The sequence below is a fragment of the Thermobia domestica genome, chromosome 4, assembly GCF_964235325.1.
Source record: "Thermobia domestica chromosome 4, izTheDome1.hap1.1, whole genome shotgun sequence".
NCBI classification, from domain to species: domain Eukaryota; kingdom Metazoa; phylum Arthropoda; class Insecta; order Zygentoma; family Lepismatidae; genus Thermobia; species Thermobia domestica.
Genome location: NC_137457.1, coordinates 314,379,096 through 314,399,038, shown reverse-complemented (window position 1 = coordinate 314,399,038; position 19,943 = coordinate 314,379,096). Strand labels below are relative to the sequence as shown.

Below are 19,943 nucleotides of genomic sequence, written 5' to 3'. Positions count from 1 at the left end.
TATGCTTCTAGACCACTTCAGTGAAATATATCTTGTGTTATACGGGACCGTCCCGAAAATAAATGTAAATTAACCAAATTTGACCCCCTCTTCCTCTATAAACAACAAGTACACATACAGGTTACTATCATATAGGGGACTACTTCATTGCTTCACATACCAATTTTTATGGATGTACCACACAGAGGGGAGGAATACCCGCCAAAACCTGATGAAAAAAAAATTGATGAAAAAAAAATACTTCATCCTCCCTCTCTCGGCCGTACATACGTACCCCGTATATACATAAAATGCAAGTGACGGAAAGCTTTATCTCTCAAAAATACTTTAGTACCAAATCACCTTTCTAGCTTAATTAAGGACTGAGCTATTGATGTTTGTTGTAAAATAAATGTAATTTACGTCAAAAAACTGAAACTCCAAAAATTGGCTAACTTTGTCCCCTCCCTGCTCCCCATAATAAGCAAGAAGTACAAATCAGGGTTGGCAAAAACCATGGTTTTTATTGAAAAAACAAAAAACCGTTTTTTTGGTTTAAACCAGGTTCTTTTGGTTTAAATAATTTGCTCTATATATTCATATCATATATGGACAGAAATAAGTTCGTTTCGCCTTGATGTTATTATGCAACTACCGGGTTTATGCTGGAAGGGATCACATAAGCTTAAAGCGGAATAAAAATCGTTTCTCGAGTTATATCCGAGAGAAATTGTCCTCCATTTGAACTCGGAACCAGGACTAATTGGCCACAAATGCGATACGTCTGCCGACTCACTCACGAAGGAATCCTGATAAAAATACGTTGTACTCATCTTTACATGCTTCTTAATATAACTGTCAAGAGTCATTTCAGAAGGACAAAAAGATAAACAGTTGCACAAGTGAAACCATTATACAGAATTACATATGGACAATTTCAAAGTACTACGCAGTACAGAAGAACTAATTTAGTTCGAGTTAGTTAACAGCAACTTTTATTGGTACAAATTAAAGAAATACAACGACTTAATTTGCATATTAGTAAGAAAAGTGAATAAAGATTCGAATTATTTGAGTCCACTTTGGCTCAGACTCATTTATACATAAATAAATACCAAAGAGACTTCTCATTTCACTAAATGTCTCTCGTGGGGTCTGACCCCCCCTCCCCCACACAAAAAGTACGGCATTTCGATGTATTTTATCAATAGTAAACATTGAAACGAAACAATATTTAGAATTTTTCTTTGATTGCAATTAAATAAAAACAATAATAACAACTACAAAAAAATCACAAAAGAAACATTTATAAACTTTATATATATATATATATATATATATATATATATATATATATATATATATATATATATATATATATATATATATATATATATACAAGTTGCTTATGCAGTATAATCTTTTTGAGTAATGAATGGGGAATTTAGGTCTGAATATAATAGGAATAATATACGGGAGTGAAACGTGATAACCCACAAACGTGTGTTCATCAAGATTTTACAACCACTTACACTTTTAGGAACATTTTTCGTTTTTTGGTTTAAACCAGCCAACCCTGGTACAAATACACGATATTACCATGTAGTAACCTACTTCATTGCTTCATGTAACAATTTTTATGAATCTATCCCCCAAGAGGGGGAACGGCCCCCCAAAAACTGTTGAAAACAAAACAAAAAACCACGATATTTACCCTCCTCCCACATACATAAAATGCACACCAGGAAAGTTGCATCTTTGAGGAATAAATTAGTACCAAAACCATCTTCCAGCCTTAATTTGAGGTTTAAGACTGAGCCATTGAGGTTTAAAGCCCTGACACAGCAGTTGCGTCAATGGGAGTTTAAAGATGAAGAATGCAGACGACCAGTAGAACGTAACACAAAGAAACTAAACTACATATTCTGTGAACGGAGATCGGGAAAATCCCGATTTTTTCTCCGGAATTGAACATTTGGGCGGATCGAGATTAGGGAAGTTCCCGAAATTTGATCTAGCGGTTGAATATAGATGGCAAGCAGTACCTAAAGAGGCCCACTCACGGTCCATGGTTTGCGCAAACAAGGCTGTTTGTGCAAACAGTTTGATCGTGTGTGGCGATGTATGAACTGTTTGTGCAAACGTTTGTGCAAACATTTTCCACATCGAACTCGTTCGAAAATTGTTTACACGAACATGATGTTTGCGCAAACACGTGGACCGTGTATGGGCATGTTTGTGCAAACACGAGCTTTATTTCCGAGTAGGAATCCTAGTGTACAGACGATTATTTCTTGCGCTATGGCGTCAATGAATAGGAATCAAGAATTCTGGCGAGAATTTATTGACCTTTATAGAAATTTACCTGAACTGTGGAAGGTAAAGAGTGAAGATTATAAAAACAGGAATTTGAAAAATGCGGCATATGAGAAGTTAGTGAATAAAATGAAGGAAATAGATCAAACGGCGGACAGAGAGTCAGTGAGGAATAAAATCAATTCACTTCGTTCTGTATACCGAAGAGAACTAAAGAAGATAAATGCAAGTACAAGATCTGGAAGTGGAACAGATGACGTGTATGTACCCTCGTTGTGGTATTTTTCCCATATGGACTTTCTGAGAGACCAGGAAATGCAATTATCCGGTATTTCGACCTTGGATGAAATAATTGATGTGGAAGAAACACTTTCATTTAATATAAGTAGTGGTAAATTTGTGCATATGTTATGATAGATATTTTCATTTGTGACCTTGTTCTCAACCAGAAAAAAAAAAAAAGACATAGTCTTCATTCTTCACACCGCACCATTTTAAACGTGCATGTTGGTAACAACAGTCGTTGTGCTGCTAACTTCAATAGTTTCTGGAGTTCGCGCCTTCGCGGCCGTCGGTGGGGCCGAAGGGGGGTGGGATCAACACCGAAGCGCGGGAGTTCCAGCAATGACATGATTGATAATCTGCATGGCATCACGTAACAGGCATTTTCCAGCGCCCAACGCCACCGATCATACCTCCACTGAGCATAGCAGCACGCGGAGTTTTGTTGCATTCGTACAAAAGGTTTTGTGTTCTAGTTGATAAGATAAAAAAAAATCCTTGACTGAATGACTGCAGACCCATTTTGCAAGCAGCTTGTTACAAACAGTCGCTTTGTCATTTCATCAAGCAATGAGCTCACCAACACCAAGCGACAAATTTCGTCTACTCTAGTACCCAATAACATCTGACAGGGTGAAAAACTTGGTCAGACAAAGGTCATAAGCTGACATTGCCAGACTAAAGTCTAAATTAGAGCAATCTTACGAAAAAAAAAAAAAATACTGTAGGGTAGGCAGTGGCGGAGCTACTGCCTCTGCAACGGCAGGGAGGCCCAAGACGTAAGGAGGCCCTGATTATATGTGTTTTATTTTAGTCAGACATGAAATCGCAATCAAGAAAAATAATTTTTGTTACTTCCGTTGAAAACTATACGCACTATTTTACCCTAAGATTATTGGTTTTGAGCGGGTATAACACCTGATTTTGTCATTCCTGATGTGATCAAAGTTGGGGGGAAAAGATATCTTTATTTTTCTGAGTAAGTTTAGAACTACTTTCGGAACAGTTACAGTCCGTTTGGCTACAAGTCTGAGGTAAATTTATTATATTACAAAATTTATTTGAAATCAAATTAGATTTCACAACAGTATATGCGTATGTAACTCGTAATCAAAAGATCATTAGGAAAATAAGCAACATAATATTTTTCCAGAACTGTCACTGTCAATCAGCCGTGTACACATACATATCCTCGTTGAATTATAACAGTGTAACAATCATGAAAACTCCATTCACATATATTATATTCAGTTTTAAACAATAGTAAATAGTCCTAATTCAAAGTAGCGGTAATATTCTGATTATTACATGTAGTTACTCGTGTTTACATGGTGTCATTCGTTGCCTGACTTTGAATGTCTGTGCTGGAAAGAAACATGAAATGCTTAAATTGTTTTATAGGTCCTAATAAGTCCTGGCAAGGTTTTTCTGTATCTGTGTGTGTGGGGGGAGGGCTGATTTTCAAGTTCCGCCACTGAGGGTAGGTGTTATTTATATAGCCTACTATACATTAACGTTAAACAAGCTGCTTCAGTGGACATGCTTACGCGATTAAACTCAAAATTGAACTGAAGTTTGTGCAAACAGTTGTATCGTGTGTGGCCGAGTGTTTGCGCAAACACGATGTTTGCACAAACATGATGTTTGCGCAAACCGTGGACCGTGAGTGGGCCCTATAAGAGTGTAAAAATGTAATATATATGCTTATGTAGATTATTGTTTTAAACAAAATAAACGTTTTAAACATGTTTTAAACATAAAAAACGTTTTTTATGATTTTTTTTAAAAAAAACATGTTTTTTTTCAACCCTGCCTGGATCACATCAGCATATATGAGAAAATGTTTCTACACTGATAACGAAGTAAGGCAGGCTGTTCTAGAACAGTTCTCAGGTACTGGCAGCTTTTTCTATGCCAAAGTCTGTTCTAGAACGATTCACAGGTACTGGCAGTTATCTTTATGCAGAAGCCTGTTCTGGAACGGTTCAGAGGTATTGTCAGTTCTTTCTATGCCGAAGCCTTTCAAGCATTATTAAACGCTGGGATGAATGTGTAACTGTAACATGTGTATATGTGGAAAAATAAATGCAGTTTCCATTCCTTGATTTAAAAAAAAAAAAAAAAAAAATCCTGGATTGATTTAAACGCCCCTCGCATCTACACTTTAGTTTTAAAAAAATACATTTATCTGTAATTTTGAGATACTCACTGTTCGGCTATCTCCTTGCATCGATCCTCTAGACCTTTTTGTTTCTGTTTCCACACTTCTTGCCGCTGCCGAGCAATGGCAGTGTTTTCGATTAATCGACGCTGAAGCTCCAATTGTAAGTTTGGTCTGGCATGTCGAGGTGCGTTCTTTAGCCTCGTTGCATATCTGGCTATCAACAATCGATTATCTTTCCTCAATTGAGCCATTGGAGAATCATCAAGTGATGCATCATCTGAAATATTCATTTATCATATCAGTTTCTCAACGTCATTACTTGAGAGCTATCTTACAATTAAAACTAACTAAATGTACCAATTTGCTATTATTAAGCAGTAATTTACTAACTAAATTACCATCTCATGATTTTTAATGAACATGTAGTTTCTCGTTTTTAAGTTTTCACAAAGTATTGTACTCCTTTTGTTGGATTTATGACCCCATGCTTCTTTAATGATGTACATAAGAAAGTGCAGGATGGTATTTTGAAAAATGAATGATTTTCCAGTACGAACTCCAAACGTAACAAAGATGGCAGAAGAAACTGCCGAAACACTTTAGGAAAATTACAGCAGAACGCAAGAAGTGGAAAATTTAACTAATTATTTTAAACATATGTCAACTTCTGTCGTGACATCAGAATGATAAGACCTGATTTCAGAAGTTTATTCTGGAAACCTAATAAACAGATGATATTGTGAGAGACATGCGTTTGGGAAGGTTAGCTTTCAAAGTTTAGTTACCATGCAATGTTTCCACTTTCTACTGCTAAGAGTTAGCAGCGAGCATAGGTTTTGCAGGAGACAGACTATCGGCTTGATGTGTGCCGTGTTATGGAGGTACTCACACAGAACACTTGTGATATGTTTTAAGCAGACTTTGACAGTTAAACTTTTTTGGCACATGTCTCACAATAACATGTTTATTAGATTTTGCAAAATAAATCTGCGAAATCGGGTTCATCATTTTGACTTGCTCTGATTAATTAATATACCTGTATATCAAGTATTATTATTAGTATACAACATAACTTCCAGCCAAGCAGATGGCATGAAAATAATATAAGGTGCCATTTCAAAATATCCGAACGTATGTCTAGCATGAGATAGTTTCTTTGTGTGCTATGTATACCCGTATGTGTGTGTGTGACATTCCTGCAGCGGGGCATCAGTGCATGCACATTGTTAGCGCGAGGGCTGATGACTAAGCGCTTCTCTCATTATTCCCCCATATCATGTGTTACATATGTTGGGATATTTTGAAAGGGACCTTTCCATTTGATGGCACCTTATATGAATGTTCTCATCTCTTTTGGAAGGAAGAAAAAACAGTTTGGATACAAGATTTTTAAAATACAAACACAAAAAAGTTGGCCAAAGGGTAAGTTTTGATCGTCTATGTGTTTGGATTTCTCTGAAATAAAATGCGTGACAACAGGAGCATTTTAGGAGAGAGATGGGGCTGCTAGATTGGTTTGTTTGAGTTTAACGTCCTATAATTATGCCTGGGCACCTAAGGGAGACGTGGACCTACTGATTACAGTGAATTCGAACCACTATTTTGTTCAATTGTACCCCACCGGGAATCGAACACGGGACCACGCACACCAAAGACAAGCGTGATAGCCGCTAGACCAAGCAGGCGTTCCATGGGGCTGCTAGAATCACAAATGGAAGGATAAGTTAATCAGATCTATGGATTCTGATGTATTTAAAGGACAAAAGTAGGACAGGCTTTGTAACAAGATTCCCAGCATTAACTCGGGACATGAGCGAGATGTTTCAAGGGTCTAGTTTTAAATAAGGAAGAAATACAGGTCGAAAGGTTTGTAGCAGACGGTTTTGAGTTGCGCAAAAAGCCTTTTGAGATTCTGCTAATGAGTTTAAGTATACCGAACACATACGGAAATTTTAAGGCTATGCAATATCTAACGATGCTTTGTATACAAATGTACAGAAAATAGTCTGTATAAGTACGTTGACAAACACGCTGAATATATTTGCTTTAATTTTAATATTTCTGTCCTCCCCGTTGGCCTAGTGGCGGATGGCATGCATATCTTTCAGTGGCGCACCGACGAAGGGGGAATTTACCAGATCGGGACTCCCCCCCCAAAAAAAAAGAAAAAAATCCTAACTAAACATATACTTGTACATTTTCTCAACAAAACTATACTTGTTTAACAGGGAAATGATTGATGTAGCATGAAAATTTGATCTTATGCTTCATTTGTACTCTTATAAAAACAGTCTAATTCTATATTTTTTTTTCTGAAAATATAGGTGGAAGTATTTAACACTTACTTATCGTCTTTTTGGGTGTACAATAATACCCGTTCAATACTACATAGACGTCGTGACTTGGGAGTACTGGAACCCTCCCAATAAAAATTTCTGGGCACGTCTGGCATCTTTGGTGCACAGCGTCGCGGTTTCGATTCCAGTGGGAACCTTGTACAGGGTGGAAAAAATCATGATTTTTAATAAAATCATTTTTAAAAGTTTTTTTTATTTAAATCGGTTTCTTTTTATTTAAATCAAATCTTTCTCCTCGTATAATACAAGTGCCGAACTTAAGAAAAAAACATTAGGAATTAGTATTAAACGTTAATTATGCCATTTAAGTGAAAATATTGGGGTTCAATTTTGAATTGATCCCGAATCATAAACATATTTCAATTCCAAACAATGTTTCTTAAGCATTAAGGAAAAAGTACAGCAACATTTATAAACATGACACTTTTTTTTCATAAAATTTACTGATATTTGGCAAGGGCATATTTTTTTTAAAGAAAATCGTAACTAGCTTGCTGCCCGACATACATAAATCCCGCATAAAGTTATAAAATCGTTTTTTTTTTTAAAAAAAAAAAAAAAGGTTCGGAGGCGATCGGACCCCTCTAAATATGCCCCTATTATCTAGGAAAAAAAAACAAACAGACGCGCACACAAAAGAATTTTCGTCTTAAATGTCGATGGTGATTTCCCCGATGGAATAGTTAACGATTTAGAAACCCTATGTTACGAACAGCAGAAAACAGGATAGTCCCGTTACCCGTTCAAAACGGGATTTTCCCTAATCATTCTCTGTATGAAACTCTCGTTTTCATACTGTGCTATAGATACATTTCCGTCTCATTGTATTATGATTACCTTCCATAATCGAAATAACGTAAGAGAAACGGGATTTTACTTATTTTTTCCTTAAATTTCGGAATTTGATTTAAATCAATCCAACCTGACCTTGTACGCATTACGGTGGTTCGGATTCTACCTTAAAATGTAAATCTGCATCTCATTTAGTCTCGGTGCTGAAAAAATCTTGATTTTTTAAAAAATTTAACGTCTCACGATTATGCCCTTTAGGCTAAGGGAGATAATGAGTAAGGTAAATGAATGATAATGGAACAATTGGTGGAATGAAAGTGTCGAAGGAAACGGGAATATTCCGAGAAAACCCACAGACACGATGATGTTCACCACAAACTTACTTGACCGGGGATCGAATCAGCGATCCCCGTAACAGAGGTGAGCGCTCTATTACTGCGCCGCCACCGTGACCCCTCTCTCTCGGTGCTGAAAAGAGACGCTTAACTACAATAAACAAACAAAATAAATTTACAAATAAATAAATAAATAAATACAGAGAGGAGTTTAAAATTGAATTCTGCGTTTAAACTCTTTCCGCCAATTGTCAATGCATCTTTCCACCGCTCTTTTCTGTTTCATTTTCTCTCTCTCTTCAGAAGTTATGATCAGTTCAGTCTAAACCATCTCAGTAACTCAAGTTTCACCTCTTTATTCAACTGGAACTCTTTCCCTGGTAAAAAATAACTCAAATATTGATGACCGAGATAAAAAAAAAAAAATCTCGTCGAATTATGCTTTGAAACTGGTGAATTCTTATTCTTTGCATAGGAAATTTATAAATACAGGATGTATAAAAAAAAAAAAAAAACTTTGGAAACTCATATTGATTTATTCATTTATCTCACAGACATCGTTTTGGTGTCATTTTTTTGTAGCAAAACACATCAAATTTTGACTCACGTAGTACACTAGTTCAGAAACAAACCACCTGCAAGCGCTACTAGCGGCAGCTGGGGGCAAAGATGGCTGTATTTACTGGTCCAGGTAAATGAAACGGCCGAGGGGGGAGGGGGGGACAATTGCATGGTCCTCACGTTCACCGCACCTGACACCTCTTGATTTCTTCTTTTTGGGGATTCATCAAGGATACCACGTTTATTCCATCCTTACCCGCTTCTCTACCAGAAGCTCAGAGCTATAATCTACCTCGCAATTAAACAAGTCACACCTGATATGCTGCAGGTAATCGACTTCAAATGGGATGTGTGCTAGCATCATCAATGCAAACCACATTGAATTTCTTTAGGTATAAGGGGGGGGGGCGGTGGCTCAGTGGTAGAGCGTTCACCTCTGGTGCTTGGGGTCCCGGGTTCGATCCCAGCCCCCGCCAAGTGAACTTTGTGGTGGACAAACACCGCGCTCGTGGGTTTTCTCGGGGTTCTCCCGTTTCCTCCCACTTTCTTCATTCCACCATTTCACTTATCTCTCATCATCACCGTCTCCTTTAGTCTAACCGGCATAACCGTGGGACGTAAAACTCAAAGATTTCATTTCATTTTTTCTTTAGGTATAAGGTTAAAAAAAAAAAAAACCGGCACATTTTGCTACAAAATGACACCTAAACCACGTCTGTAAGCTAAATCAATATGATTTTTCAAAATTGTAAAGTTCTGTTTGATACACGCACTATTTTGTCGCTGCACGAAGGCCAGCATACAATAAAGTTTCAAATTTCTTTCTGTAATGCAGGAGGTGTCATGGTAATGCAAATGAATGAATAAAAAAATGATGATAATGGAACTATGTTAGCGTGAAACTTCAATCCTGCCCAAATACCCTGTCGTTAGCAAATGGTTATAGAAAACGCGCCCAGTCGATAGCCAGTCGGGAGACTTTGAATTTAGCACAAAGAAGTCGTCATAAAGTTTGTGGTCCCTTTGGAAGAAGAAAAAGCTAAACGTTGCCATACCTTCCTTTCCCTTGCCTCCTTTTCTCTCTCCCTCTCTTTCCCTCCAGTGTGTGTGTTCAAGCATTCAACTCGAGAGTGTATCTATCTCAAACTGTTTTCCTTTTAACAGAAAGAAGGAAAGAAAAAGGATCATTGACAAAAATTTGGGTTCAGTTTATTGCCCGTCAGTCAGTTTTCAGTGGAGAGGAAACCCAAACAGGACAGTATGAAAAGACACCGCACACGAGGGCGGCTTCCCTTTGTGAGCAAGTGGCTACCTATAGAGTGAGGCTACTATAACACGCGTGTTTTCAAAGTGCTTGATCCGTGTTTTAGTACCGGTGAGAGTTCTGGTCTCGGATGATTAAAAAAAAAAAAAAAAAAAAAAAAGCAACTGTAAAGATTATACTTTAAAAAAATAGGTTTCATCTCCCTACAGTCCCAAAGCTTAAAACAAACCTTAAATTTAATCATTCTTATCAAACGCACCTTAATTAGTATTTTCTTACAAGTAAAATTTCTAAAAGAAACAAAAAAATTAAGTCAAATTTGAACTCCCTCCCTTCATAAACATACAGAAAAAGAAATATCTATATATTAATATGTCAGGTTATGTTTGTGGTCAAGAAAATTTGATATGTTTGTGGCCAATCCTTTTGACAGTGAATTCTCGATAATCATAGGCTCTAAAAAGATACCGTTTTCACTGTTCGATTGCAAATTATGCGTAGATCGTTCAGTTCTAATTGATTTTTTTTAAATTGCCGTTATTTCTTTACTACATTTTTTAGGGGTACATTGGAAGTGTTGAAATTTTAAAAAAGCAAAGCATCATTTCGTACGACACACACTTTTATATAGGGGGTTAGTGTGTCTCTCCGGCTTTTTGTTTCATAACCAAATGATAATGAAAACGAAGGATAACCATTTCTCCAATCTAAGATAAATCTTTATTGTTTGGAGTGTTTTGCCCAATGTACACCATATATCACTGATATTATAATTAATTGTGTATGTAATGTATTTGCTTATTACATACTGCAGACAACAAGAAAGAAAACACTGATCATACATGAATTAGAAACTGAAACCAAAAGTAGGCTCAAATCTTGCAAACGATGCGAGATATTGAGAAAAAATAATCGAAAAAATCTCCCCTTTATGATACCCCTTGCCGATTTTTTATAAAGACGTATTTCACTTGTCTGTAAAGGGATATGTACAGATGTTGTGAGGAATTACAAGGAGATTCATGCTCATATGCGAATGGTGCGCTGTGTAGAGAGCACAGATTCAGCTAGTCACGTTTTCTATTTTTTTTTTTTTTTTTTCGGTCAGGTTATAACAAACCGTTTTTAGGGTATTGAAAATTAATGAATATGTATCAGGCAAATCATAGATTGGTATTGCCAATTTATAACTGCCTAGCTTCACATATTATAGCAAAGGGTCGCCGATTTATAACAATCTTTTCCAGGGATGAGAAAATCTCGAGAATAAACCAATTTATAACAGACCATTTTCTTTGGTTATGTTTTAACTTAATGTTTAGGTTATGTTAGCTTAAAGAAAAAAAATCAGTTCAAGCATGCGCAACAAATTTCATCAAAAGATTCCAAATTCTTGTTAAGTGGCCAATCGAAATGAAAGAGGACTCGACGTCGTTAACTTAAGTTGAATGAAAAAAATATATATATATATATATCAAACTTACATATGCTTAACTCTATGAGCAATATTCGAAATTATAAAATTGAGATTCGGTCGTGATTGTTTATTTGTGCCAATCAGTCAACAGTTACATTGTAATTAACAAAAGCAACAGAATAAAGTCTGTTAAATATTTGCCTACATCGCAGTGCGTTCAAACAATTACGATATTACGTTATTACATTGACTTAACTTCAAATTATATCAATTTTCACACTTCAATATCTATAATATATATATATATTCAGTTCGTGATCACTTAAGAATAACAGTCCATATGCTCTAAGTATTCATTCAACAAAATGACATTATCATTATTGAAATTATTACTAAATAGACGTTCGCGATTCATAACCCTGTAAATATCATTTGAATTAGGCGACAACATAAGCCTACATGACTGCTACTATATTCTCATTGTACTCTAGACCAATCAAGTAGCATGTATCAATCGTACATAATACATCTACCAAAAAAAATTCTACTATTAATGAAATGATATATTTACAAATGAAAAAAAAAAATGCTCTACTTCTACTTCTCTACGCCAGGGTTTACATATTATTTAGATTTGAACGTCATTATCAACATTATTATCACTTTTAAGTTCACAATATAATGTCATTAATTTTCAAGAGCAATGGACACATAATAAATTTCAAAATTGTGTTTAAGATCGACAAATTGAATAAATGTGAGTACGTATATATTTATCAGTAAAGTGGAACATCAGTTAACTACGTTGACTTCCGATGAGGCAAATATGTAAGAAATCCCATGACGCGTGACTGGCACCTTTAAACTAAATATATGCCCAAGACAGAGTCTTGCACGAAGCATATTCGAACAGAATTTTTAAATATATCTGAAATCTGCATAGATCAAGTATGCACTCGCATATCATGAGACAACGACAATGAAAAAAAAAAAAAAAAAAAAAAAAAAAAACACCGGTATATTTACTATCCTAAATTACCAAAACCCTACACACAGGTTCAATCTACCTAACCTAGACAAGCAATTTGGAAATACATGTAAAAAAAAAAAAAATATATCGCGAAACAAAATAACAGGACATTATTTTACCGTAAGCACACAAGTCCAGTTTACCTAACCTAAACAAGCAATCAAAGTATACACTTCCCGGAATATATCACAAGACAAAACAATATGACACTATTTAACCGTAAATGCACAAGTTCAATTTTACCTAACCTAAACAAGTAATCGAAATATACATTTCCCAAAATATATCACGAGACAAAACAATATGACACTATTTAACCGTAAATGCACAAGTTCAATCTAACTAACCTAAACAAGCAATTGAAAAATATATCACAAGATCACGCAAAAGTACATTATTTAACAGCAAGCACACAATCTGATTTCTTAACCTAACAAGTAAGATAAATGTATATTATAGGACACGTTAAATTTAAATTTTACCTAACCTAAGCAACCTAAACACATTATTTAATAAGGTACACGTTAAAATGACATTTCAGAGCGGAGATATTACTTAATCTAACAATAAAGGAAAACCGTATCAATTCTCACATGGAAAATATTAATATCAAGCGGTGCGCTTAAAGTAAAGTTCACCAACAATTCTCGATGTTGATCACATATTCTTATGATATCATTCTATTGAGTGGTAACGAGATGAGCTGTCTAAACGCGTAACGCCTTTTACCTTAACTACACATATTTATGTCGAAACACTCCATTTGGTGAATTAGTGAGTCTGTTTATGATCGGAACAAGAAGAAAGAAAATAAGATAAAATGGATAGATGTTACCCAGTTGGCTGAGGTTCCTTCCTTGTCACCTGGATTCCCGTCTTAACAGCACAGAATAGGTTAGCAAACCTATTTATGACACGTCGTAATCAATCTCCTCGGGTACTGGTTCCAAGTCCTATTGAATATGGGACTTGGTCCCGTTATCTGACGAGATGAATTCCAACTACCTACTTCCTGCACATTACGCTATCACTCGTAATGGCGGAAGTAACACTCGATGGCTTTAACCAAAACTTGTTTTATAGAATTTTCACTTCGGTCAGACTCCTCAGCGTTCCTTTTTTTTCCAAATAATTTAGGTTAACACCAATTAGCAATTTATACTAGGTTTAGTTCCGAAAGATTGTACTTTTGGTTACAAAATTTCTATATTTTAAGGAGCCGACCTAGCCATCGTTCTTTCTACATTGTAAAACGGCGTTTCACTGCGTCATCATCCTCGCTTCACCAGACCTTAATAATAGCGATTTAATATTGCATAGTCGACTACGAACAAAAATAAATTTATATTCCTTCTGTTATTATACAAAACCCTAAGTAAATAAGCAATCATTTTACCTCTTAAATAACATCTCCCGAGTATTAAAAGTACTCCTGTAATAAAGGTTTTACAACTCACTTAGTTAGTTCTTGCAGTTATTTGATATCACTATGACGACCATCGCTCCCGCTATGTAATGGGCATCGCCATCTTGGCGATGTTAGCTTTACGTATATAGCGATTCATATGCCCTCTTGTGGCCGTAATCGAAATGATCGCTATGCTCTTAACAAAAGAATGACAAAGAGCAACAGCGAAAATAACAGGATCAGTAAAATTGACTTACGATCGGAGTTTCGGATTGATATTATTATGAGGTAAAGTAAATTAAGGCAAATTGAAGTAGAGTAAAAGTATAAATCAAATTTTCAATATATTCAGCTATAACCTGAATGGAATTATTACAGTAACGCGAAAACATTGTAGAAAGAAAATAATTCGAAATTTTGTGATAAACTATTGGTGTGTTTACGTGTGTTTTGCATATCGCATATAAAACTAATAACTCTTTTTGTGCCAATTATTTCATTGGCAACGAAACAAATTGACATCAAGACGAATCTTTGGAGGCACTCGGGTGCAGTATTACAATACACGAACCAAACTTTAACGTTGTACAAACAACCGGTACACATTATAGTATGGGTAAACATTACAATCCGGGAGCCAACTCAAATAGAATGTAAACAACCGTCAATCGGTCTGTTACATTTTTCCCGGCGGCTTTAGAAAAAAAATTTTTTTTAACTACTTAAAACATTAACATTTAAATTTTTTATTTATTTATTTTTTTTTATTTTTTTTATTTTTTATTTTTTTTGCGACTATTTAAAGTCTCTTAACAATTCTTCTCTCTTTTCTGGAGAGCAATTGAACAATTTTATATTTGATAAATCTTGAGTCGGCACTTCTCTCCCCTCCAAATCTTTTAAAGAAACGGAATTGTGATGTACTTTCGTCACAACAAAAGGCCCTGCAAATACAGGCATGTACTTATGTATGACCTTCTTAAATGCATCCGATTGAAAATGGGTTTTAACCATCACCAAGTCCATTTCCTTAATTTCAATCACATTATTTTGCGCCTTTCGTTTTCTTTTTGATAACAAACGGGGTTCCACCTGAATATGCCGTTTAGAATTTTCTACTGTTTTCAATTCAGAAGGCCATGGAAATTTTTCTCGAAATCTATCAGCAGCCGAGAAAGAAATGAACACTTCAGCAGGCGTACATCCAATGGTACTATTGTAAGAATAGTTTAGTAAGTCTTGTGCCGTCTTAAGCACTGTTTTCCACTTAATGTGGTTATGGCTGCACAATAATCGAATAATTCGATTGAGTTCTCGATGCGAACGTTCCACTATGCCATTCCCAGAACCAAGGTTGTATGGCGAGACCAAGATGTGTTGAATTTGGTGATCATTACAGTAAGTCTTCCATGTATTCGAGAGGAACTGTGGGCCCTGGTCGGATATAATAAAATTTGGGTAAGGGAAGAGATAGAAATATTCCTTTTCTAGAGTCCGAACAATCTCAGCAGCTGTGGCAGTCCTCAATGGTAAATAACATAGAAATCGTGAATATACATCAACAATTGAGAGGATGTAGTAGAATCCATAACTACATGGCAATTTTCCCACGAGATCCATGCACAATTTAATATGTGGCTTATCTGCCTCAATATGCAGATCCTCACGAGCGATGATTCTATTGGAGAACTTCGTTCGGGCACACAATTCACAATTATTGATGAAATTTTGAAATGTACGTTTTTGTCCTTTCCAGAAAAACAATTCTTGAACTAATTTCAAACATTTACTAACGCCAAAATGTCCCGTTTCATGAACCTTCCTAATCGTCTTCTCAATTAATAACTCTGGGATTACTAGCAGCCAACGTTTCGTTTTTGAATTTTGAATATAGACCAAATTATTTATTAGACGAATTCGAGAGTCGACACTGTCTGACATTTTCGCTTTTAATTCGTTACAGTACTTATCACCCTCTTGCATTTACATTAACTCATCCACAGTGAACCACGTACTCTCATCATAACAAACAAAATTAACAAAATTAACATGGTATTCTTCAGGTTCGGCAGGGAGTTCCGGAGTATTGCGACTCAAAATGTCAGCTATTTTATTGTCCACCCCCTTTATGTGCTCGAACCGAAGATCGAACCTCTGTAACTTTAACAAAATTTTTGTGGTTCGGGGATCTAAGATCTGTAACGTAAAAGCGTATGTTACTGCGCTGTTGTCACAATGGACCGTAACTTTTCTACCTAAAATATAATACGAAAAATGTTCGCACAGAAACAATACTGCCAGCAACTCCAGTTGGAAGATCGAATAGGAAGCTTCATATAACTTTAATTTTCTACTTGCATAACCGATAACAAGAAGTTCTCCAGTATCATCATACTGAGCCAGATAGCCAGCCAAATTTTCTAGTGACGCATCCGAAAATAAGTGAAACGGTTGATCGAAATTAGGTTGACTGAGCGCTGGAGGCTCACTCAACAATTCTCTCAATTGTTGGAATCTATTCAGCAATTCCTCAGTTAGACAATATTTCTTGTCTTTCTTCAACAAATCGAAAAATGGCGCTGTTAGAGCGGCGAACTGAGGAATGAATTTTCTTCGCCAGGAAAGAATGCCTAGGAAGGACCTAAGTTTCTTCTTAGTTTTCGGTATCGGAAAGTACTTTATCGCTTCGTTTTGTTTGGGATTCGGCTTTAATTCCTTCCCATTCACAATGTGTCCCAAAAATAAAATTTCAGACTTGACGAACTGACATTTTCTAAAATTTAGCGCAAAATTTCCAAAAGTTAGAATTTCAAAGAGTTGTTCTAAATGGATAAAATGTTCGTCAAAAGTAGAGCTAAAACACATCAAATCGTCTAAATACACTACAACAAATTTTCTAGTATCTAGTCCAAAATATGAATTCATCACATTTTGGAAGATACTAGGACTAGACTTTAAACCCATTGGTAGGACACATAATACATACTGTCGGCCTAAATATATAAAACTTATGGATGCGAAGGAATCAGAATGCAGTCGAATACCATAATATCCCATTGTAGCATCCATGGAGCTAAAAATTTTAGCCCCAGAGATGCGAGTAAGAATTTCGTTAATGGGTTCGACCTGTATTTTAGGACTTACGACCTTTAAGTTTAGTAATCTGAGGTCGATTACAGGTCTCACACCCCCAGAGGACTTTCTCACGCAATGAATTGGATTGCGATAACTGCTGGGATGTTCTTTGGCTATCCCCAACCTTATCCATTTATTCAATTCCTCCTCGAACTCCTTTTGCATAGCCTGAGGGATTGGATAGATCTTTCCGACCACAGGTTCTTGGTCTGTTAATTCTATTTTATAAGGTTCGCATCGGATGGGTTTGGGATATTCGCAAAATAAGTGTTTGAATTTAAGGAGCAAGTTTTCCAATTTTATTTTTGTATCATCGTCTAAATCATCGCGACCTTTAATGTATTCTTTAATTTCCAATTCAGAAATCTCACCGTAATCTCTACATTGTTTATTAGAAGAAAGAATTTGGTTAGGTTCACGTAATTCCGAATTAGTATCTAAATGAACAAGGAGTACCTTTGGATAGGAAATATCCAAAGTTACTTCTTCCTCATTATTATTTTTCAAAATTAATTTTCTGTTATGACTATCCAAAGTGACCTGAAACTTAGCGAAGAATGGCGAGCCTAATAATAGTCCAGCTTTCATGTCTTTAACGACAAAGACTGGGACGTTGAAAAGATTATCTTGTATATTTAAAGTTAATTCAAGCAATCCCTTCACAGGAAAATTGTCTTTACCTGCAAAAGCAGTCAAATGTACACTTGGTACTGGTTTGAGCTTTGCCGAACGAAAAGAATTTTGAAGGTTTTGCCAAATATCATAATTGAGGAGGTTCAGCTCTGCCCCAGTATCAAGGATACATTTAATTTGCATTTCCCCCACCTTGCAATTTATAGAAGGGGAAGGAAATATCTCGAAATCTTGTTTGGACATATTCCCTTCTTCTTCCTTTAACACAAAATAAGTCAATAATTTCAACGAAGACTCATTTTCAATCGACACATTTTCTTTCTCAAAAGAATAAGGTTGACTAGCATTTTGATTCGGGGAGAGAAGTTGGTTGGAGCAGCCGTCGTCTCCCCTCAGTGACGACTGCTCAACATGTTTTCCGAAACAACTACCGGATTTGTCGGTTCCGCAGTCACCGAAGGATACGGCGGACGCAAAGCGGAAGTGACAGTAGTCACAACAGGTAAGCTTTGAGGAAATGAAGAAGTTACCATAGTAACAGAGGGACCTGGCATCATAACCGGTTTCATATTGCTAAAATTGTACATTCCCGGTACAGTATATGGTACTGGTACTGGTACACCCCCATACATTGGAACTGGCTGAATACCGTTCATAGGTCTAAAGTTATTATTTCTATTCTTTTCCCATCCTTGTTTCTGATTTCGGTTTCTTTTCCAGTTGTTGCGGTATGATCTCCCATTAAAATTTTGAGGTTTATTTCCAAATTGAGAATTAGAGCTATTTTCTCTTACACTACCTTCACTGCAGGTCGGCTCCGTTTGCACCGCATTGTCGGTTCGATTAGTGTTATTAGGTAAAAAGAATGTTTTCCTAACCTGTGGTTTCCTAGGTGGAAATTTTGAACTACCCTGATTTCCTAAGGAAGGAGTTGGACTACATTCTAACTCAGCTATTCGTAGCATCAGGTCTTGCACTGTGCTAACTGAACCTAATTTCAAAATTTTCGCTTCTTCCTCAGGAAGGCAATCTAAAATCAGATCCTTCAACTCTTGATCTGAAGGTGAAGTTACTATTGAATTATATTTCTTGACAATATGCCGTACAAACCCTAGCAATGAAGAATGTTTCGATTTGTCATATCGTAGCGAGTAGAGGTGGCGCTTCTGTGCCCTCTGTAGTCGCTCCGATATGTATTGCAGTTTGAAAAGCCGCAAAAAGTCAGAGAAAGATTTTATCTGGGAAGCAACACTACGATACCAGATCTTAGCAGATTTCTCCAAAACTCGTCCCACTATATACATTCGATCCCTATCAGTGAGAACATACATGTTCATCGTGTGTAAAAGATCATCTAGGAAAATTTTTGCCATTCCCTGGGTCAGTTGCCCATCAAATTTTGGGAAATGATGCAATTCCTTCAAATAGGTTCCTGCACCCCTTTTATACGAAGGACTGTTGTCATTATTTCTATTTTCACAATCTAGTTTAAGCCTATCCTCGGTTTCATGATTATTCACAACAAGATCTAATGGAGGACACCGCTCAGTGCACGATTCACAACACGATCCTTTCTCTTTCCTTCTTTGTCTCACTTTCTTATGTTTATGTGAGGGTTTATTCCTAATTTCTTCCACATCAGACGAGGAAGACATCTCGGTCATATTTGTAATTTCCTCAAATCGACTTTTATCTAATTTTGGAACTGAAGGTTCCCTAACATCCTGACAATTTCGTTCATTATTAACCAAATTCTCTTCAAATGGAAAGTTTTCATTATTCGCATTTACACCATCCGATTCAAGTATCTTTTTAAAAGTATCGGTGTTCCGCTCACATCGTTCCCGATTTTGACGATACGCGTCGACCATGTCACGTTCTAATATCTTTATCATATTCACGGTCTGTTCGTTTACATCCCGGAATTTCCTATATTCATCAATTTGTCGCTCTTTGACACCTTTCAATTCAGATTCAAATTTGGAAGTTATATTCCCGAATTGGGTTTTCAACACTGACACTTCTTTAGTAGTAGCTTCTAATTTACAATTCACATTTTCATTAAATTCACTAACATCTACGGTTACTTTATCTAAGTCTAACCTAAGACTAGTCATATCCTGTTTTACATTATTTACTTCCATCATACAACTATCGCGTACATTTTCTACGGTTTGTCCTAAATTAGTTTTTGTCTCATCAATTTCAATTCTTAACTTAGATATTTCAGTTTTTAATTCCCCTTTTACTGACACAAAAGATTCTTTCAA

The 19,943-nt window shown here is 36.1% G+C and overlaps 1 protein-coding gene across 1 annotated transcript in view; it reads right to left on the bottom strand.

Annotated features, from left to right (window-relative positions):
- Window positions 1-19,943, bottom strand: part of LOC145684334 (VPS9 domain-containing protein 1-like) — an 86,328-nt gene that overhangs the window by 35,599 nt on the left and 30,786 nt on the right. The window contains exon 5 of the mRNA XM_081756537.1: window positions 4,787-5,018. Coding sequence (XP_081612663.1) covers window positions 4,787-5,018 — 232 coding nt within the window. The remainder of the gene's footprint in view (window positions 1-4,786; window positions 5,019-19,943) is intronic.